This window comes from Petaurus breviceps, unplaced genomic scaffold (genome assembly GCF_028583685.1).
Source record: "Petaurus breviceps papuanus isolate PSGF00001 unplaced genomic scaffold, PetGlider_PUasm1.0 90574, whole genome shotgun sequence".
NCBI classification, from domain to species: Eukaryota; Metazoa; Chordata; class Mammalia; order Diprotodontia; family Petauridae; genus Petaurus; species Petaurus breviceps.
The window spans coordinates 2,550,865-2,573,693 of record NW_027187277.1 but is presented as its reverse complement, the minus strand read 5'-3'; the positions used below and the strand labels follow the sequence as shown (position 1 = coordinate 2,573,693).

Below are 22,829 nucleotides of genomic sequence, written 5' to 3'. Positions count from 1 at the left end.
AAGGTTCTTCAAGATCAGGGAAAAAAAATAACAATCACTGTGACTGGAGAAGGAAAGTTCCTAGAGTTCTTTTATTTGTCATATAATTCTTTTTATTTTTTTAAAGAAAATTACTTAAGCTATGCTTCATTTAATAGTTTAAATGAAGACTGCTACATCCTGGAAGTATCTTCAAATCATGTCACTTGGGTAGAATCCTCTAAGATAAAATCCAAATTTGGGAAATAAGATTTTATAAGTCCCTATATAAAGGGTTTTTGCAGACAGAAGTGAATGCTAAATTTCTAAACCTATAAGAATTGAGTATAAAACTATATAATTGTTTTTAAAAAATTAGCAGCTTCTAAAATTATTATTTTATGTGTATATGATATACATTGCATAAATATACATAGTCAATAATCATTATTAGGTACCTACTATACATCAGGCACTTAAGCATTGGGGATATAGAAAAAGTCAAAATATAATCCTTGCCCTTTGGGAGCGTAAACAGATACATTTATATCTACATATCTCCATTTCTACACATATAGATACATGTTTGTATATATGTATATATAAATATAGTCGATAGTAAAACATTTATTACGTGTGTTTATTTATGTACATATATTCATACATATATACACATACCTATATTAATATAGCTAATATTTCTATGGAGCTTACTATGTGCCAGGCACTATACTAAGTACTTTACAATTATCTCATTTGATCCTCACAACAACCCTGAGAGTAGGTATTTTCATCATCCTTATTTTACAGATGAGCACACAGAGGAAAATGATTTAAGTGACTTGCCCAGGATCACACAGCTAGTAAGTATCTTTTAAATTTTTCCCTGACTCCAGTTTTTACTGCTCTACCTATATACAAAGAAAAATAACTTCAGAAATTGCTAATGGTTTTTTTCTATTTCTACATTCAGAACTGTGAGCTTTTTGTTCTTAAGGTTCAATTCTGTCTGCAAAAAGTCTTATAACACTGGGGGCTTATACAATCTAATTCCCAAATAATGATACTAAATAGACAGACAGACAGAAAGACAGACAGACAGACAGACAGACAGACAGACAGACAGATAGATAGATAGATAGATAGATAGATAGATAGATAGATAGATAGATAGATAGATAGATAGATGGATGGATGGATGGATGGATGGATGGATGGGTGGGTGGATAGATATAGATATATGTGTGTATGTATGCACAATACATGTGGGTATACATGCACATGTGTATATGTGTATATATCAGAGAGAAAACGGCTATATGTATATGTATCTATGAGGGTATGTGTATGAATATATGTATACATAAATACCTCTATACACTCATCGATACACACATATGTATACACATATATATGATGACCTCTATACAGTCATTGATACACACACATAGATATCTATCGCCGTAGATACATATATGTATGTATGTGTATATTTAAGCATGCATTCATGCATGTGTAGTCAGCATTTCTCCAAAAAGGAAAAAAAAGCCTAATCCCATTTCAAAAGGGCTGAAATATAATCGTCTCCCCACTTCTCACTCCCTCCTCCCATATCCACTAGTATATCACTAATATTGGTTTCTGGCTACTGTAAATTACGTTAAAAGCACAGAAGCGACTACTGTGGCGGCTTGCTCCTTGTAGAAATTCCCTCCGTAGCCCGCTTTGTAATGGGGAGGGAGGAAACCCCCGCCACCGCTGTTTGGCTGTGCTGCAGCGGTTGTTGATGTAATCTCCTTGCCCAGCGGTGTTCCCCGTCGCTTCCCGCTTCCCCACCCCCCTTTCCTCCGGCAGACGGAGACAGTGAAACTCTTCAGCCACAATAAAGGCTTTTTGTAACTCGATACCTTTGCCCACTAGCCCTGAACTGCTGGAAGGCGGGGGACTGAGGTGGGGGAGGCGACCCGCGCGCCCCTCGCCTTCAGTTTCCCTTGAAATCATGATCTCTCCCTCTCCACATCAAGCCCTTTCCTCCCACTGGGGCCTCCAGTGGAGGCTGCTATCACAGCTGCACTTAGAAGTGCATCCCAGGCTGTTGGGGTTCATTTGGAAGATGCAGGTGGTGTTCCTCTGGTGTGGCCGGCCCCCACAGTCTTGGACCTGAAACACACACCCACAACACCCCTTCTCGCCCCCGCCCCATACACACGAAGCCGTGCACTAGTTGGGTTGCCAGTTCACTTCTCACTCCCTTAGCATCTAAGGGAGACAGGTGAGAGGTTTGGAGGGGATTCTCCCTATCTCTCCCTCTCGCTCCTATCTCCCTCTCCTCATTCAAGGGAGTTTGAGATGGATATTTTGGTGGCAAGAGGCATCTCGTCATTTCCGCTAGCCTGTGTGCTGTGCCTGGAGTTTTAATCTCCTTGCAAGAGGCAAGTCGGGGAGTTTGGGGGTGGGGAGAAGAGTTGGAGCTCTTGTGAAAAAGAGACACCAAGGCACTGCTGAGTTATTGGAGAGCTCGCCTTCAAAAGCCTTGGTCGAACAGCCTCCCGCCAAAACGCCCTAACCTAACCCTAGTCTTGCTTAAGGAAGCAGCACCTAGGAGCTGTGGTGGTGGCAGCAGCCACCAGCAGCAGTAGCAGCAGCAGCAGCAGCAGCAGCAGCAACAGCAGCGGCATCGGGTGAGCTCAGCAGACGTCTGAGCGTGCTCAGCGTCCCCCTCCTTCTTCCCCCACGGGAGGACAGCAGTATGAATTGGAATCCTACATAGAGAGAGAGACAGACAGAGAGGAAAGGAGAGGAGGTGGGGAAACAGCTGAAGGGACTGAGCAGAAGGCGAAGGAGGAGGAAGAAGAGGAGAAGGAGGAAAGCTGCTATTTGGTGGCGTCTCCCTCCCTCTCCCAGGCTGGGCTGCCTGTCGCTGATGCTCTAGGTTCACTGAGAGAATTTACAGCAGGGAGTGCTACCAGGAAACCTGATACAATAAGGCAGTCGGCTTCCCTTCCTTCGGTTCCCCGACTCCCACCCATCCATCTACCCAGAGAGCACCTTATCCTCTCTGCAGGAGAAGAGGAACCAGAGAGGAAAAGATAAGATTTCTGGGGTGCTTTTTTTTTTCTTTTTCAATTCCTCGCCTCACAAAGAAATCGATCCCATTCCCAATGGCTCTTATAATGGAACCAGTGAGCAAATGGTCGCCGAGTCAAGTGGTGGACTGGATGAAAGGTAAATCCAATGGTTCAACTGTGAGGTTTGGGAAGAAATGGGAGGGGACTGAGGAGAAATTCTTCCTTTAATCAATCAGTCATATCTTCTTTAATTTAGAAATACTCCTGAAGGCATGGCTAATAGGTAAAGAAATTCGTCTCATCAGCGCCTAGGCATTTGTTTTGTATGCTGAGTGGAATCTCCTCTTCTGATCCAGAGATCTATGGATTCCCCCCACCCACCACCCACCGCCCCACCATCATTTCGAATGGGGTGGTCGTAGTTTTCTCTTAACTATCCTTTAATGTACCCCCCCACACACACACACAGAGCCCCCATCTTCTTGTTTTGATTCGGTCCTCCAAACTGGGGCCCTCTGTCTTCCTCCCCTAGCGCTGCAAGGCAGGTGTGTTTATCCGAGAAGGTGAAGGGTTTCGGGGGGGGGGGGGGGTTCAACGAGAAGGTAGACCTGTCTTGCACAGATTTTGCCCCAGTGCACAGGATGCACAAGACAAATCCGTGCCACGGGGGAGAAATCTTATCTCTGGCGCAGAGCTTGCCAGGGACAGAGCCTATCTGGGGATTCTAGTGCGGGGGCGATGAGAAAGCTCAGACTTCCTAAGTGATCTGTTGTCTAAAGCAGGTAACAAAGTGTGGTTTATCCGTGTGGCCTTTCAGTCCTGTCAATTACAATTCTCTTTCCCCATATCTTTTACAGTTACAGGAAGAAGGAAAATCACGAATGTGAGAGTCCTTCAATCTGTTGTTGTTATTTGTTTGTTTGTTTATTCTTTGGTTTCACCTCTACCTTGTAAGATCCCAGACACCCACAGGAAATCTCTCGCCCAATTAATTACCTTCTCCGCCAGACCCCTTCCCCCCCCCCCCATTTGCTTTTTCTTAATATATCTTCCCATCTTTCCTTCCCCCTCGACCCTTCTAATTTGCTATTTTGGGACAGATGGGAACGCTAGCTCTAAGGAGATACTTAGAATTGATGAGGCACTTCAGCGGTACCACGCCTGGTGCCGAGGTGGCAGAGACTGCCTGGGTTTCCCCAGAGTCCACGCAGAGGATGCTCATCGCAGCTCTGCTTTGTAATGCACGATGCAAGTGGAATAGAAGAGACGCGGGAGGATTTCCCTTAGGGACCCGCCAGGCAGGCCGAAATCAATTGTTTTCTGTGCGGCCAATTCACCCCCCAACTACCACCCCCTCCCCTTCTAGTTCACTGCAGACTGGACTCGACGATAACACCGAAGCCGCTGGTGCTTACTTATATGGTCGCTGATGATACATTACAAAGTCAGGAACTGCCAGAGTGTAGCACTTCTCTCTCCTATTTGCAATCTTCTTTTCCCCCATCCTGAAATGTTGCTGCCTCCTCTTATCCACATTTGACGTGCTTAGTATTTGATATAGATATATAGAGATATCCATTCCCAAATGTATTTTATTAAAAGACAGAGTTCTTAAGAACCGAAGGCCATTTCAGCTATCCCCATCTTCCTTAGGATCTTTTACAAGAGTAGGCATTGCTCCCAAAAAACAACAAAAGCCCATTTTACCTCCTATTATAATGTTGGAGAGCTTAAGGAGAGAAAGAGATTTATCTGCACTCACACAACATGTATCTTTCATGGGCTGATGAGTTTGGAGATGTCAGTGCACTAACAAGGGCCACAGTTATCCAAAAGGAAGGATGCTCTAGCTGAAAGCTCACAAGACTGCTTATCATTTAAAATTGTCTTTAATGCAGAGATAAGGTAGCTTGGCTTTCTGTGTCTCAGGTGAGTAGGCACAGCCCAGAGAAGACTGGAGAGATTTCCTTTCCCTCCCCATATACAGTTCTCTTTTTCCTTTTTGTTAATTTCTCATTTCTTAATGTGGGTTTTTTTTTCTTATATGTATTTATTTATCCTCTTTTTCTTCCCTTTTCCATTTAGTTTGCTTCTCTGACCCATAAGTCTTTGGTTTCCTTTTTTTTATAGTCCCCTTGTAGTCTTTCTAGTTTTGCCCTTTTATCTTCCCTCTTTGGAAATTTCCCCTCTCACAGTGCTGCAGTTATTCCTTCTAGATGAAGAGAAGCTATGCTTGCCCTCCTCTCTGGCAAGCAGGTCCTGCTGGTCAGAGTAAGGAATGCTATGACACAAGGGAAGTGAAAATACTGAATTATTAATTGAATAACTAAATATTCCTTTGTAATTGATGGAAAGCTCACTTCAATTTGAGTCTCTGGCTAAACTCTCCAGAGAAAACTGTTTTGACTCCATGGGTAGTCATATTTTCTGTATAAACACAGAGTTTTCTCCTTCCTCACAAATCCCAGTGATGCCCTTAGGCAAAGTTTCTTGGGGGTGTCATGACATTCATCCCCTCCTTCTTCCTCTTCCTTACTTCTCCTCCTTTGCAGAAAAGTGCAAATTCTCCATTCCCAATCCTATTTTGAAAAAAAAAAAAACTCAACAATTTAGGACCACTGGCACATATCCAAAATATCATAGACAAGTTGTGTGGATACATTGTAAACTTTCTAGAACATTAGTTATCCATTTAAAATTGATCCACTTTAAACTACCAGACATTTGAAACCAGGCTAATATTTTTAACCTATCATATAAAATGGCTATTGTTATCTTGAAGTTGGAGAACAGGTTTTAGTACCTGTTGGTGAAGCTTTACAAAGGGACTTCAAAAGAAAAAAAGTAAGGCACCTGAGAACCAAAATTGCTGGGTGCGTAGGTGTGCACAGAACCATTCTGAATTGGAGAACTGAAACAATTATTTAAATGATTCAAATCCCAAGTTACATAATAGTAAATAATTAATTAATTTGATGACTTGGAATCCTCTCTAGATTTCTTATGTCATCACAGGTTATGACTATTTAAGCTTAGTAATAAGTGGAATGTCATCAGAAACACAGTAGCTGAAACACTGGAAATAGACATTTCCTTAAAAGGTGACTTGATGTTACCTGATTATTTTCCTTTCTCTGAGCCTCTTCTCAAATGAATTTTATGATAGAGCATGGGGAAAATAACTTTTAATCCCTGCCAGAGAAACATTAATATTTAAAACTTCACTTTAATTTTGGTTGCAGCTGTGGTATGGATCAATCATGTTCAGAGCATTGCATATCTTTTTATAAAGGCAACAAGAAAGGATGAATATGACTGGAACAACTGCAGCATTGTGGGAGTTCTCAGCATGCTACACCCTACTAATGTGACAGTTTCATCATCCTTAAAATCTAAATCAGATAGCATATGTTTTCAGATATTCATAGCCATAAATAGTTATAACTGTGAGCAGCAATGCACACTTAGTGCTCATTCTTAAGTACTTTTATATTTGCTAAACTGAAAAGAAACCATTAAACAGTCATGAAAAATGGCATGGCCATGTATTTTTCCAAAATACAATTACTGTATATTTTAACAAGTGATACATAAACTTAGCGATCAAAGTGAAGAGAGAAGAATAAAATCAATAAGCAACAAGTTGCCAAGATGTGTTTACAATCTACACAATATTTTGTTCAAAATTATTTTGTTAAATTTAATTTTACCTGTGCTAAGAAATAAATGTGTAAATAAATTAAATGACAAAAATTCAGTTTGTAACAGAGGAAACTCAAATACGAAATGGGCATAGTAAAAATCTGTACATTACACATAGAGGGTGCTTAATAAATGTTATTGACTGAATGAATTAATGAGTTTTCACTGTCTGCCTGCTTTTGAACAATTTACTTACTCATTTACACACACACACCTCACTGATGAAATCTATAGCTTAACACATTGCCCACTGATTCCATAAATTTTATAAGTCTGGTGGCCATGTTAGTTCTGGAAGAAAAATCAACTCTCTGTGAATCAGGAGCCTGAATCCATTATTTCATCTTAAATTATCATGCTTTTATATATGAATATCTGAAAATGGTTTATGAGTCTTAAAGTAATTATTTTAAGCTTTAAGTCTTTAAATTAAGAAGAAATTCTCCAAATGGTGACTTAATATTTAATATATAGAATGTAATTGCTTGAATTTGCAGTTTTAATAAGATTTAAGCATCATTTTCAAAAACAATGAAAATAAATTGGTTTTTGGAAATGTAACACTCAAATAAACAGGGCATTACTACCAAAAAATATTACTGAATTCAAAATGTTTCATTATCTTTGACACCCTTCCTAAATTGTCCAACTCCTTGAAATATTGCTCAACTTTGCTTATTTTGACACCTATCATCAAAACCTCTGCCAAAGTATATTTTACATATAATTACTATAACTTAATTCTTCTTCTCCTAAGTTCTATCCCCTTCTCACTGAAAATGTGCTATGTATTAAAGCTAAAATCATTTCCTGCAATAATTTTCTCTTACCCTAGGGGATCAAATCTGAACGTCTGATTATTGCCAATTCAATATCATTTATTCTCACTTAATCTGGCTTTCCTCATTTCCCTCTATTCCTTTGGGTACACTGTGCTTCCTACTAGTCCTCACTTCCCATTCTCCAACTCTTTGCTTACAGAACAAACTCCCTATTCCCTTTCACATACCATATTCTTGTACCTTTCACGTACCTTCAATTCGCAACTCTAGGGCTAGTAATCATACTTCAAAAAATAGAATTACATCTCCCATTCTCTAACATTTGAGCACAACTATGACTGACTTCCTCCTTGAGACACTTATATCTGTATGCATATATTTATGTTAATTTCTTGCCTGTCTTTTTTTCCTCCTCAAGTTAGCACTCTCTTTGAGAGCAGACCTGTTTCTATTCCTTATTATGTACTCCTAAATATTTATCATGCACCAAGCACTCCTTTTAATAAATGCATATTAACTGACAAAATGGCTTTTAAGTGCATCATTTCTAGTCTGTATGATATTGAAAAGACTATCCAGAATGTTTTCTTTCAATTGATAATCCAAACAATGTGTTTTAATTAATATTAGTTTAAGTTCATTATATTATGGCTCTTATAGTTATTCACAGTGGGAAGATAACCAAGGTTGGAACTGATTACTTTTTTGCTTCCTCTCAAAAGGAGGAAAATATTTGTAGCATAGGAAAAATGAAATAAATAAGAGTATAAAAGTAAATGGTAGAGAGAGAATATATTTGGAAGAGCATTTTTGTAGCATATATTTTTTCCTTAAGAAGTCTAATAGCACTTTTTTTCCTCCTTTTTTTCTGATGCATTTTATTTTATTTTTACCTGGATCAAGGATGAACTTTATCTTAATCTTAGTTTTACAAAGCAAAATGTCAATGTCTCCAGCAAATCTTTCTTGAAGGAATAAAAATTAATATCTGGCATGAATTTTTGTTTGAAAATAAGTAGGGTAGAAAATTTTATATGGTATATATAGTGGTATTATAAACATAGAAATATAAACATGGGCTAGTCTTTTCTCAATCCTCTAGTGACTAGGCAGTATTTTTAAAAAAATATTCATCAGTCATTTTTGATTTTGATACTTTTTTTGTAGCAGCAATGTTATTTGTCTTACATAAAGCAGGAATTCACCCTATCTATAGAATTTATAAAGACAGAGTTTTGTGGATGTATGTGCCAACTCAAAATGAAAGAGAGTGTACAGATAGTTTCTTATGACCATTATGTAACAATATTTAACACTTCTGCATGTATTGAATTGTGATGGGCTAGCCACTAGATAGTCTGTGTGCTCTCAGAATTTATTATCTAAAGTGAAGAAACAATGCAAGGACACAGAGACATAGAAGTGACTGTCCAAGTGCCAACTCATAAATTAAGTAAAGAAAGAGAATTTTCATTATGGATATGCATTAAGTGCAAGAGCTATGCTAATGGGAAATGAAATGCTTGTGGGCATAGAGAGGGAAGATAATGCCTCACTCTCAGTTAAGATGATATTTATTGAAGCATTGGAATTTCAACAGGTATGTAACTATCAGAAGGAAAGGCAATATCACAATTGTATTCAAAGATAAGCATACTATAAGAGTAGGCCAAACTACAAAAACCCATGTGAATGAGATGATTACGTGAAGAGACAATGTATATGTGTCAAGGAAAGAAGAGGGCAGAGAAAAAAAGAAAGTTATAGAGAAAGATTGGAGAGTACAAAATAAAATCTACATTTCACAAAACCTTGAGACCCAACATGATATCTTTATTTTAAATAGATTCTGCATTACAGAATTTTAGGTGCCAGAAATGTGCAGTGAAGAGCATACAGTGTTTTCTTCTGACAGATTGTAATCTACTTCTCAGTAATGATTTTGAAAAAATGCCCAAAAAAGCAAAACAAATATTATTTATAATTAGGGCCAAGCCTTTAAACATTTTGAATTTTATTGATCCAAATCATTATGTAACAAGTAGACCTAGGATTTTTATGTAATTATAATACTTTTAAAATAACAGGAGCCATTTTAATTATAAATTCCATTCTTGTATCATTAATTGCTATTAGTTTTGTGTGTTTGTTTCTTAGCTCAGTCATGATATGATCAGGTCTTTGACTTTGTATAAGATTTTCCCATAGCATTTATTGCACTGCACTACCTTAAGGTATAAGAAACAATAGTAACATTAAATAATATATTTAGAGGACTGACTAACCTCTATTGATAAAAATTCAAATAATTAGAAAAAATAAACTAAGGGTGCTGGCTAGCTTTTTATTTTAATGACAGTCTCATTATAGCATATCTAATTTATGACTTATTTTCAATCAGATTTATTATTTCAGGTGACAGTTGAATACATAATGAATAAACTCATAGTTACCAGATGAAATGGATAGGGTAGTGATTTTTCTTTTAAATGATGGAATTCATTTTCTTGTGCTCAGTATTGTAAAGGAAAAAAAAAAACACTTTCTATCCAGAAGAGGGCATGATATTTGCAATCTTTTTAAATGAAAATTCTTAAACCAGTTTCTCACAGATGGTTAAACAGAATGCCAATCAGCAAGCCCTTTTCCCTTTTGAGAATGCCTATGGAGTTCATTACCATCCAATTTGAATTCCCTTGTAAAGAAGCTTTTATTTTTAAATGCATCATGGACATGGACATCATGACCTAACATGCCTGTCTAGGTTAGGAATAAAGTTGCTTGCTGTGATTATAACTCGAAGTTTTAATGCCATTTCAAAGACCCCAAACTATGATTAGACCTATTTTCTTTGAAAACGTGTGTGATTAAATGGATTCTTAACACATTTTTTGCTTATACAATGGGAATTATTTACCAATGTAGTATTTGCCATAGCCAACCCAGAAACAATTTTACTCATAATTTAAAAATTAAAATATGGTCATTCTCTAGGAAATGTCAATTTTGAAAATATTACTTGTTTTTCTTTCTTAGATATTTTGAAAAATCATCTGCTTTACTTAAGAATGCAAGATAGATTGAAAGATAATACATGTCTTATTTGCTTGTCTCCATGTAATGAAAAATTCTCAGTTGCCCTCTTGGTTTTTAGAATTATAAAATATTTAATGGTAACATGAATACTCTTTTTAATTTTTTAATTAACAGAACAAAAAGGATAGAAGACCTCTTTGGCCTAATGAAAAATGTTATTTTCTTAATTATATTTAGTGTTGAAGTTGCCTTGAAATTAAAATAATTTAAATGAAAAATGTTCAATGATGCATAATATCAGAATGATATTGGGTTGCTTATTCCATCCTTACCTGATTTTGTAAGCAGTCCTAGTTATTCTAATAAGTTTGCTGATATTATTTTTAAAGATTCCTTATTAAAACTACAGGTGATATAAAGCCCAGATAAAACTTCATTGTAAAGCTGAATGTCATTTGTTTCATGTGTGAATGGTTCAAATTAACACAGTCCCATTAGTCAGCATATAGGTGTTTTGAAACAGATGTCCCTAAGAATTTATCATCCTTCAAATCTTAGGTAGGAATATAGAAAGTCTGTAAAATTAAAGCATATGTGCTTGGGGTGGCTAGGTGGTGCAATGAGTAAGAGTGCCAGTCCTGGAGTTTGGAGGACCCAGGATCGGTTCCAGCCTCAGATACTTAACACCCACACAAAAAAAGAACTTCCCGTGTAACCCTGGGCAAGTTACTTAACCCCAATTGCTTAAAAAAAATTAAAGCATATGTGACAATTGATTGATCCTTAATGAAGTATTACTTATTAGAATTATTTTTTCTATCTTTGATGCACATTGATAAAATTAACATAATGAAACATGAAAACAGCCTCATGTGATAATATAATGCAGAAAACATTTATAAATGTCTACTCTGTGGTAGTAACTATGAAAGATGCAAAGTTTAGATAAGAAAGTCCAGTAGGCAGGATGAGACACCAAAAGAGACTGTTATAATGTAAAATAATTTATGATGGGAACTGTATGGAATGGCAGACCAAAAGATTTCTGGCCATGGTGGCATTTGGAAAGGGTTTCAGAGGTTGGATAAGATTCTATTCAGGGTTTTACTTGTTTAACATGCTACTGTTCTGCTTAGCAGGACATTTTGTTTGAATTTGCTAATATTGTATTTTAAAAGTTAATCTTTAAAGTTTCATCTAACTTCTCAGATTTCATCTTAAATTTTAGCGATTAACTCCTAATATATTATTTTCTTCTATGACTATTCCAGTAGAGCAATTTCAGAGAAAAACAATATGTGTTATAGAATTACTTCTCTAACCATCCCCCCCCAAATTATGATTGTTATATAAACTTGATTTTGCCTTATAGACATTCCAGTCACAGTCAGAGATGACTCTTAGTATCACAATTTATTGACTGAAACACAAACTCAAAATGGAATTTGTGTAAAATGGCAATATTTAGGGCTAAGTGTTGTCACATCATCAACTAAAAAAGAAATCTGGCATAACAGCATATGTGCTTTGGGCTGACTCTGAAGTCATTCAGAAGGTATATCGTTCCAGTGAGAAAACTGAAAATGTGAAGTGGGATGTATTTTCACTGCTGATTTATTCATCTTCTAGGAAGTGAGTTTTCTTAATCTGACTGTTCAATAGAGAATGCAGTAGAAAGAAATGGCCTTTTGATAGAGTTCTTTTTCATTTGAACATTTTGTTTTGTTGCAGAAACATGTTGGTTTAAATATGGTTTATATTTTTGTGGATGTGTGTGTATGTATGTGTGTATATATACAAACACACATCTATACATATATCCTCAAGTGGTTTCTACAAAAGCATAATTGTAAACTTTAGTGGGACAGTGAGGAAGAGCATTGGAGTTGGAGTAAGGAAAACTTGAGTTCAAATCCCTCTTTGGACACCTACTAATTGTGTGAGCTTGGGCAATCACTTAGTATCCCTCAGTCTGTTACCTTATCTGTAAAATGGTCATAATAAAAGCACCTACTTCAAAAGAAACTTACGAAAACCAATTGGGATAAGGTACAATGCTTTGCAAGCCTCAGAGTATGGCATAAATGCTAGCTATTATTATTAGTTTATCATGTAGTTTAGGTTTTGTTTCTCTAAGTAGATTACCAGTGTACTTAAAATAAGCTAAAAGGTTGCTTGTTATAGAAGTCCAAAAGAGGTCAATAAAATAAAATTTATTCAAGTAAGCATGCTATGTTATCAACTTGGAAGGACCAAATATTGCCATAACTGCTTAATTATCAAATACATAATTGTATGAATGCTTATGAAGTTGGAAGTTGGAGAGCAATGTTTTTATCTACTTTTTCTCTCATTTCTCCATCTGCTGTCCATTTTCATTTTTATACAAATTAATTTAAGGGAATGATATGACTCCTGCATGTTTTCTCCCAGTCATGTTTAATACTTAAATGAAGAAATCGTATTTTAATTTTAAAAAGCTTTGCCTTTCATAGCAGATAATTAGCATATCAATAATTAGTTAAACACTTTTATCATAAAAAGTCCATACTATCACAGAATATGAAAGTTGGAAAGGACACCAGTAGCAAACTAGCCTAGCCCATAAATAGTTGAATGAAATAATAGCTTTTCTTAAACCTCCTGTACATTTCTGTAGATCAGCCTCATTGATGAAGGCACCCCCAAATATGAAGTACAAATGAAAATGTTAACAATGCCAATGTTAACATGTTTGCTACATCTATATAACAGTTTTTAATGTTTGAAGACTGATCAAAGGAAACTTGAATTATCATTTACTTAGGCCACAGGCAAAAACTATTTCCTATCTCTCCCCTACCTGCTCATTTCTAACTCTTGCATGCCTGCATCATGGAACCCTTAGCCAAATTCCCAAGAAGCTATAACTGAATGGATAATTGGTATCTATGTGCAGAGGCAAGTCCTTTTACTTTGGGAATTATCAGATAAGAATGACTTATGGACCATAGCCCAGGGCATTGAGTAAAAAAATAAGGGTCAGTTGTTCCAACCCTGAGTGCAGTGTCTAAGCCAATCATTGCTTCAGAATCCCAGATATGTAGATTTGGGAATGGTGTCAACAGATGGTTTTCAGAGTCCTCATCAGTTTAAATACTGAAAAGTTCAAAGTGACATTGAGAAGTAAAGGAGTTTGTTAGAGAAATGTATCTTTTAAGTTTTAGAACCTGGGTTTATAAAGCATAAAATGTTTAAAGTTAGAAGCCCTTAGGTTGAAATAAATCTGTTTTAGATGGCACTAAGCCTCTTGTTTCATAAGTTTGCAGAAAGATGGTAAGGAGAAAAGTAGAATTTGACATAGGACCATAAATAGTCTAAAGCATGTTCTTCCATGCTCATTATGTCAGTAATACTGGATGTGTGTCAGCTTTCCCAATCCCACCAATGTTGTTCATTTAAAAGATGGCATTAGATCATAGGAGATAGAACAGTAAGGGATCTTAGAGGTCACCTAGGCCAAAGCCCTCACAATTCAAGGATCCTGAGATCTAGAGAAGCCAAATGATTTGCCCAAGGCAAGTCACAAGTAGTAAATCAAAGTTGTGCTTCAAAGCCAAGACTTTGACATTAAATGAAACATAATGTCCACTGCGTCATGCAATAACTTTCTTATTCAGAAGGTCATTATTGTTACACAGATGTCAGCTAGGTCTTTCAGATTACCAAATACATTCAGGTATATTACTGTGTGTTATTATCTGTATGTTGAATTTCCACACAATGACAAGTTTTCTGACATGCTTGAGGAAGTTATTCTTCCTTCTAGTTTTGCTCTAAACACAATGCCTTGAATTTATTGATGGTAGAACCTCATTGAAAGGCAACATGCTGAAGCAAGGTTTTGTTGAACAATTTAATAATGCATAAAAGATTGTTAAAGGAATGGTTATATCATAAAATACCTATAATTCATTGTTATACAACTTAATTTAATCAATATCTTGCTAAATTCAAGAGACCGCTACTTGTGCTATAGCACCACTCTTATCTCTTCCTCTTCATTTACTGCTGCCATCATCTCAGTAGCATAAACTCTGTAAGTTCTACTAACCATTCTTCACAACTGGAAATGCATGAATGTATTGAAGAGATACTTTGTTCATGTGAATTAAAAACATGTATTGAGTGTCCTTTTGTTGAGAGGTATCATGGTATGGAAGAAAGCTCATAGAATCACAACTCCATGCTTTACTAGAAGATTTTTTAAAAATTATACCAAACTCATTACTGTTTTTGATGCTTTTTCTATTTCCTCCATTACCTTGTAGATGACTTAGTAAGTTACTTTGGTAAAAAAAAAAATCACTTGGTGGCCAACCCAATGGCAATGGGCTTTTTTAAACATATGTAGGCTTAAATTCACATAGGCACACAGTTCATCATCAGAGCCCATCATTGGGCTCCCCTGAACTAGTCTTTGAAAAACCATAGCCATCCCTATGCTATAATGAGATGGTGTAATAAGATTATCATTGGAGGAAATAGACTCAATAATTTCTCAACATCATTCAATGATTAGTAGCCTTCTTAGAGTTGGCCTGTAATTTTCTGTTAGTGAAATAGAATTCTACTTTCTAAAAGCAGTGATAGTTTTGAAAATCAAGGGGTATTAAAACTGTGGATTTGGACATTTTCAAGTACTTCACAACCTTCCTTGAAATTATTAAATACATGCTACATTAAGCAGTTTGGAAAAAGATAAACATGCCATTTTTGTAATATTGTTTCTGTTCAATATTATCATCTAATTTACTTTTATATATAAAACAGGTTCTCCACTGCATATGACTAGCAGACTAAATTGATATTTTGATTAGTTTGGAGGTTTTTTTATTTTTTGGTTGCAATGGATTGTGTGTGTGCTAGAGAGGGGAAAGAGAAGAAATATATACAGTAATGAAGATGATATAAAAACCAATGGATCAATAAAATATATTATTAAAACTAAAAGTAAAATATAAAATAGTCTCTAACATAAAAGAGGGTATTTAAAATATCTAAAGATATTGAATTGCCATGCTGATTGAATTGCTTTTAATGAAGATCACCAATATACATTTGAAGGGTCGGAGGTGGGAATTTGATCCTGTTTTTGTACATCAAGACCCTCAAAGTAGGATTATGGAATATTTAGAGACCACTTAGTCCAGTCCTCTCATTTTTACAGATGGAGAAACTGGTACCCAGTTAGATTAAATAAACCCAGCACTTCCTATTATTGTTTGACTACTCTTAACAAGAGATCATCTCAATGTTCCCCACCATGTACTACTGAGTACATCTCTCAAGCTGTCAAATTTACCCTTAAAAAAAGGGTGGGGATGAAGTGAAGACCATCCAAAAAAAACACATAAATCTTTTGTATCTGAGCACAAAATCTTAATATTCTATTTCTAGTAGCTAGAATTTCACTGCTGGAACTTATGTTTCAAAAAATGTTGATCTAAGAGTGTCCTCTAACTCTTGAACAAGTAAACTCTTTAATCTGATTTTTAACAAAGTTCAGTTTAATGAAAATTTCATAATAATGAAGAGGTATGGAAATCCTTCCTGTGCTGTCTTTTATTTCATTCCCTATCTGACAATATATTAGTATAAACATTTTGTTCCCCCCTTTCCAGTACATTTGTATTTTCACCAGGAGTGAAAGTACATCCCATCTTTCACTTCTGGTTTTCACAGTGGAATAGCCTGTCTTCTGAATGACTTGCCTATTCATAGAATCTAGTTTTCTTTCCAGTGAATAAGAGGTACTGTACCAATTAGTTCCATCCCTATTGACAGAAATTCTGCTTCTATCTACTGTGGTGACTTTGCTAATCAGGACATGAAGATAAGCACAGAGAATCCTTCACATGTTCTGGTCAAGAAGCAAATAGACCAGAATATAAGCCCAGTTGTTTGAGGAATAGATGGAGTCTTGTCTGATTTTTTGTCCAGGAGTCCAGGAGCTAACAATATTTTTTTGAGGTAAAGATCTTGGAAAAAGAAAGGGACTCTGCTGCTCCACACCCTTTTGTTTAATTTGTTGTTCAGGCTTTCCAGTTGTGTCTAAATCTTCATTACCTAATTTGGGGTTTTTATGGCAAAGATACTGGAATGGTTTGCCATTTTCTTCTCCAGCTCATTTTACAGAAGAGGAGAGTGAGGAAAACAAGATTAAGTGACTTACCCAGAGTCATACAGCTAGTATTGTCTGAGGCTGGATTTGAATTCAGATCTTCCTGACTCCAGGCCTGGTGCTCTAGGCACTATGCCCCCTGGCTGCCTTAGTTTCTTCATTAGATAGCCCTAATTTGATGAAATCACTTTTTTGACCTCCGCCACAAAACAAAAAAGGAATATAAGCTCTTATCGTGTATGTTGCTTGTTGGTTATTGAAAAGGATTTGACTTAATAGAGCAAAACATAGTTTAAAAAGATGACTTCAAGTAATGTCTCCCTTGTATATGTTAAATCATGTAAAAGGCAGTGTAGTGCAATGGAAAGAATGCTGGAATGAAGTGAGATTATGGGTTTAAATCTTGACTCAGCTACTTGCTACCTTTGTGATTTGGAAGAAAGCCTCTAACCTCTCTTGGTTTCTGTTTCCTCCTCTGTAAAAGGAGGCAATTGAACTAGATGACTTTGCAGGAACCTTCCAGATCTAAGTCCTATTCTCATGGTCTTTGCTCACTACTATAGTAGAAGCATATCAACATGTGCTTTGCTAGAATGCTATTAAGGTAAAGAATTCCTCAGAGTGTGGTTTAATGAAGTGAAGGCAATCTTCTGACATCACTTGAGTTTGTAATCAGGCAGCTCAGTAGATAATGGAACCATGAGATAACTGATAGTGTTATTTGATGGGAGCTTTTGTTTGTTAAGGTGAGTTGAAATGTAATTGATATGTTTATAACAATATACTTGAGTCTCTTCATTTATATATCCACTTAAGAGGCTATGCTATAGTAGGAACTTGTCATCATTGTTTAGGGTTTTACAAATATATGTTCTTTTTTCTGACATCAGACTCTGTTAGTTACATATCACTGCACTATTTTTGCAAGTGGGGATCACCAGGCTGCCTACGTAGGAGCAAATTGGACGAGATTGGAAATGGAGCCAAGACTTTGCCATTTTGGGCCCGTGAGTGCACTTGCAGCTAGAGATAGAGGACCAGTATAGATTGATGGACAGAAAGTAGATAGATAGAGATAGATAGATAGATAGATAGATAGATAGATAGATAGATAGATAGATAGATAGATAGATAGGCATTCTGATGGGATAATTGGCCTATCTGTCTATATATGTATGTATGTATCTGTCTGCTTATCTATCTATCTATCTATCATTTATCCCTTTCCTTTCTGATTCTTCCATGGAATTGATAAGCTGTGTGGAGGCAAGACAAAGTACTGGTTTAAGGATTAGTGTGGAAGTTCAATAGCCTCTGGATAGTCTCTGAGCTCTTTGGAAATAATTTATTTACTTTATATGTTTGTCCCACCCATTTGTCCATCTATGACTACTTTATCTGAAAAAAAGAAAAAATTTTGATGATCTAACCTACCATTTTAATAAATCTTAAACTCTCAAATATTTTAAAATTCAAATTCAGGGGGAAAATTTTTTATATTGCTAAAGTTTTAAGCAACTGAAAACAGAGAGAATGCTAACAAAAATTCAAATTCATATAAATTTCATATGTCTTGTCTGGTCAACAGGCATTTATTAAGCATTATGTGTTAGGCACTGTGCTAAGTATTTATATTATATATAAGAATGACATAAATATTTCTTTTTTAAGGTCATAGTCTCATCCCCAATAGGGGACACAACTCAGGCTTGAGGACTATGGAGACAATATATACAAAACTGTGTCTATAGGATAAATTTGTGATAGTCAACAGAGAAGGCAACAACATCACAGGGAGTCGAAGAAAGGTTATTTATAGAAGGTGGGATTTTATCTGAGACCTGATGAAGTGCAGAAGGGACAGAAGGTAGAGATGATAGGGGAGAAAATTCCAGGAGATGCAATAAAATAGAAATGGAATGCCTTGTTCTAGGAACAACAAGGCATCCAGATAGGATTTTAACTCGTTAGCATTAGAGGGATGCTCAGGGACATAATTTCCTTCTATCATCTTCTGATTCCTGCTAAGCTGCAACACTTGCATCTAAATTTTCTTAGGTGGGATTTACTCTCATATTTTTTTCTTTTAAGTCTGAATGTCCATTCAGATAATTCGTGGCAATCTTTAGAAAGATTTGACTTTTTTTTTACTTCTAAGTTTTTTAATCCCTTACTATCAAGTCTTTTTCTCATTATTTCCAGTTGCAGATTGCAAAGCTGTCATTGAGTTTAATGAAGTAAAAAATATAAGGTCCTTATTGCCAAAGGCTTTTTGTCTTTGGTTGTATTGGACATGAGTGAGCTATGAGCCTCACCTCATGAAGTGACTATCTATATCCTCGTTTCTCACCAATTCTTAGAAACATCATATCCAATATTTTATGACTATTTTCTCAGTTACTATTACATGATGTTCTGTTCCTCATTGGCCTTGTCAGGAGATCAATGAGAATTTGATCATTGTTGATGTGACCATGATGACTCAATTCATTGCTAAATATGAGCTCTGACAAAGAAGTCTATATAACAAAAATAACTGCCATAAGTATGCCACGCTTTCATTCAGGGAATAGGGAGGCACTGGTTCTCATAGCATAAACAAAGACTTATCAGAAATAAATGAACTGAGTCACTTAAACTTGGAGCATTGAAAACAGGGGAAACTCATGGGTAAAACAATGCCTTTTCTCATCTGTATTTTACAAGTGGTGGTTGATATGAGTATGAAGAGCTCTATTATGATTAAAAAGCAAATTTACTATGTTATCTGCTATAGATGGAGCAAAAGATTTTCTCCTGGGGCCTTTCTCACAGCTAGTGTTTTTGAATTTAGATACAAATAGGTGTTTTTCTCTTTAGTCTTTTTCATATTTGTGGATTTTTTTATTCTATTCTGTTTTTCCCTTCCTTTATTTCTCTTTTCCCTATCCTTCCTTTTACCTTTCATTTCCTTTTCTTGTAATCTCCTTTCCTTCTCTTTCTTCTTTTCCTTTTTCTCTTTTTCTTTCCTCTACTCTCTTTTCCTTCCTTTTTTCTTTCTTCTTTTTCTTTTTATCTTTATTTCTTTCCTCTCCTCTCCTTCCCTTTTCTTTCTTTTTCTTTTCTCCTTTTCCTTTTCTTTCTCCTCCTTTTTCTTTCCTTTTTTCGTCCTTTTATTTTTTTCTTTCCTTCCCCCTCCTTTTCTTCTCTTTTGTTTCTTTTTTTAAGACTGAGTCTCCAAATATCTCTTGGGCTCTAAATGTAGAGGCTATTCAGATTCAATCCTTCTACTGATAAATGTACGAGTTTTGATCTGTTCTATGTCCAGCTTGCACTGATTTTTCTTTTATTATGCAATCTGGGTTGCCACACAGACACACACTTCTCCTGAACTCACCACTTTGGTGCCAGACTTAGTCCAGAAATCTGATCAACTTAACCCACTGCAGCTCAGAACTACAAAACTCAAGAGACCTTCCAGCCTCAGCTTCACAAGTTGCTGAGATTACAGCTGTGTGTCACCTGTGCAAACTAGAACCTCAATTGGAAAGGTCTGGAAAGGTAATATAATCTCATTCCCTCTCTGCACCATCCTGGTTGTCTTCCATTGGATCTACTCAAATTTGTTAGTATCCTTGCTTATATGCCCAGAAATCTCTATGATAACCTAGATATGGCACATAGTACAATAGAATGTTATGCCCATTATTCTGGAATCCATACAGCACCATTCTGAAAGGTTTGTCTTATGGTTGATTCAATGAGTTTGTGATTAAATAAATCCTCTAGGTCTTTAGCCCATGAACTTCAAAACTACATTTTCTCCATTCTGTGGCTGTACAGTTGATTTTTTAAAGCAAGCTGCAGGACCCTTCATGAATCCTGAATTAAATTTAATCCTGATAAATTTGGCCAATTCTTCCAGCTTGTCAGGAAGTTTTTAATGTCTAATTCTGTCTTTTGACAAAATTAGCTGTCCTTCTTCCTAGCTTTGAGTCATCAGTATATATGATAAGCATCATATCAGTGTATTAAGCAAAGTTGTTGATAAAATATTGAATAGAATAGGACAAAGGACATATGTCAATATAATTAATTGAGTTACTTTCTTAGGTGAGTGAATTTAAATAATTGAACTGAATGTCATTGTTAACTTCAAAGACTTTTAGAAAAAGTTTTCAACATGATTCTTCGCTTGCTCTTTTTTTAGTTTTTAGATGATTAATTTTTAGTGATTCTGTATGGTGCTGTGAGAAATTTGAGATTTCATGAACTCCTGTAATGATGGCTCAATTTCTCTAGTTTTCTTTCAGACTCTAGTCAACTTGCATATTTTTTTCTGCATTATTTGACATTGCTGACTGTTCTCTCCTGAATATTCTCTTTTCTGAATTGATACTATCTATTGGGACAGCTAGGTAGTACAGTGGATAGAGATCTGGGTCAGAAGTCAGAATGATCAAGTTCAAATCCGATCTCAGAAACTTACTAGCAGTATGATCTTGGGCAAGTCTCTTAACTACTGTCTGCCTCAGTTTACTTACCTATAAAATGTAAATAATAATATCACCCTCCTCTCAATGTTATTTTGAGAATCAAATGAGTTTTATTTTTAAAGCACTTAACACAGTAATATAGTAAGTGCAATATAAATGTTAGCTGTTGTTCTTCCTATCTGTATAATTACTCCTTTGCATTTTTTTTTCTGATTCAGAGTTCACACCATACCCTTTAATTGTATATATACCCCCAAGGCTCTGCCCTTTGCCTTCTCTCTATATATTTTCTCTTGGTGCCCCCATCATCTCCCATGGGCTTATAATTTCTACATAGATAACTTAGATATCTACATATCCAGTGCCAGGTTCTCTATTGAGCTTCAGTACCATATGGCAAACTGCTTAGTGAACATTTCAAACAGATTTAAAGCTCAGAATATCCAAAATTGATCCCATTCTCCTCTCCAAATACACCTATCTACTGAAGTTCCTTATTTCTGGCAAAGGCACCACCATTCCAGTCTTCCAGGTTTGTAACCTTAGCAATTTCCTTGACTCCTCCTTATTCATCCCACTTACCCGTATCTTGCCACATATATCTTTTGCATATGTTCCTTCCTAAATACTTACATGGCCACCATTTCAGTTCAAGACTCATCTCCAACCTGGACTATTCCAATGTCCTTCTAATTGTCTCTGCCTCAAGTCCCTCAATTTCCCAACTTGAGTCTCTCCTAACTACAATTCATCTTACACAAAGCCTGCAAATGATTTTTCTGGACCATATATCTAATCATACCTATAGGATAAAATATAGTCTCTTTTTTCTTTTAAAGCCATTCAGAATCTGGACCCTTCCTGTACTATAAACCAATCAAAATCACCTATCTGTTCTTCACACAACACTCTATCTTCCATCTCTGTGCTTTGACACTAGACAATTCCCACTAGAATTCACTCCATCCTCTTCTCTGTTTCATAGCATCCCTCACTTCAAGACTCAACTCAAGAACCACTTTCTCTCATCCCTCATATCCAATCTGTTGCCAAATACTGTTCACTCTACTTTTGTGACAGCTTTCATATATGCTTCATTCTTTCCTTGGAGACTGCCACCAGACTGGCTTAGGCACTCATCATTTCATTCTTGGAATATTTCAATAGCCTTCTAGTCGATATCCCTGCCTCAAATCTCCCTCCACTCCAGTCCATCCTCCACTCAGTCGTCAAATTGATTATCCTAAAGCATAGGTCTGACCATGTCACACTCTCCTCTATATTAAATAAACTACAATCACTCCCTATAATATCCAGGATAAAATATAAAATTCTCTGTCATTCAAAGCCTTTTATAACCTAACCCCCCCTCCTACTTTTCCCATCTTTTTATGCTTATACCCCTTCATATACTCTGCAATCCAGAAATAGTAGCCTCCTTGCTACTTCTTGAATAGGACATTTTATCTCTTGACCCTGGGCATTTTCACTGGTTCTTCTCCATGTTGCAATGTTCTTCTCCATGTTGCAAATTCTCTTCTGCCTCATTTCTTCTCCTGCTTCCTTGTCTTCCTTCAAGTCCCAGATATAATCTCTCTCTCTCTCTCTCTCTCTCTCTCTCTCTCTCTCTCTCTCTCTCTCTCTC

The 22,829-nt window shown here is 36.2% G+C and overlaps 1 protein-coding gene across 8 annotated transcripts in view; it reads left to right on the top strand.

The window, feature by feature from the left end:
- Positions 1 to 2,400: 2,400 nt before the first annotated feature.
- The window catches only part of CNKSR2 (connector enhancer of kinase suppressor of Ras 2), a 348,720-nt gene continuing 328,291 nt past the window's right edge, over positions 2,401 to 22,829 (top strand). For all 8 annotated transcript variants that reach the window (XM_069063427.1, XM_069063426.1, XM_069063424.1 and 5 more), the window contains exon 1: positions 2,401 to 3,183. In XM_069063427.1, coding sequence (XP_068919528.1) covers positions 3,120 to 3,183 — 64 coding nt within the window. In that variant the 5' untranslated portion in view covers positions 2,401 to 3,119. The remainder of the gene's footprint in view (positions 3,184 to 22,829) is intronic.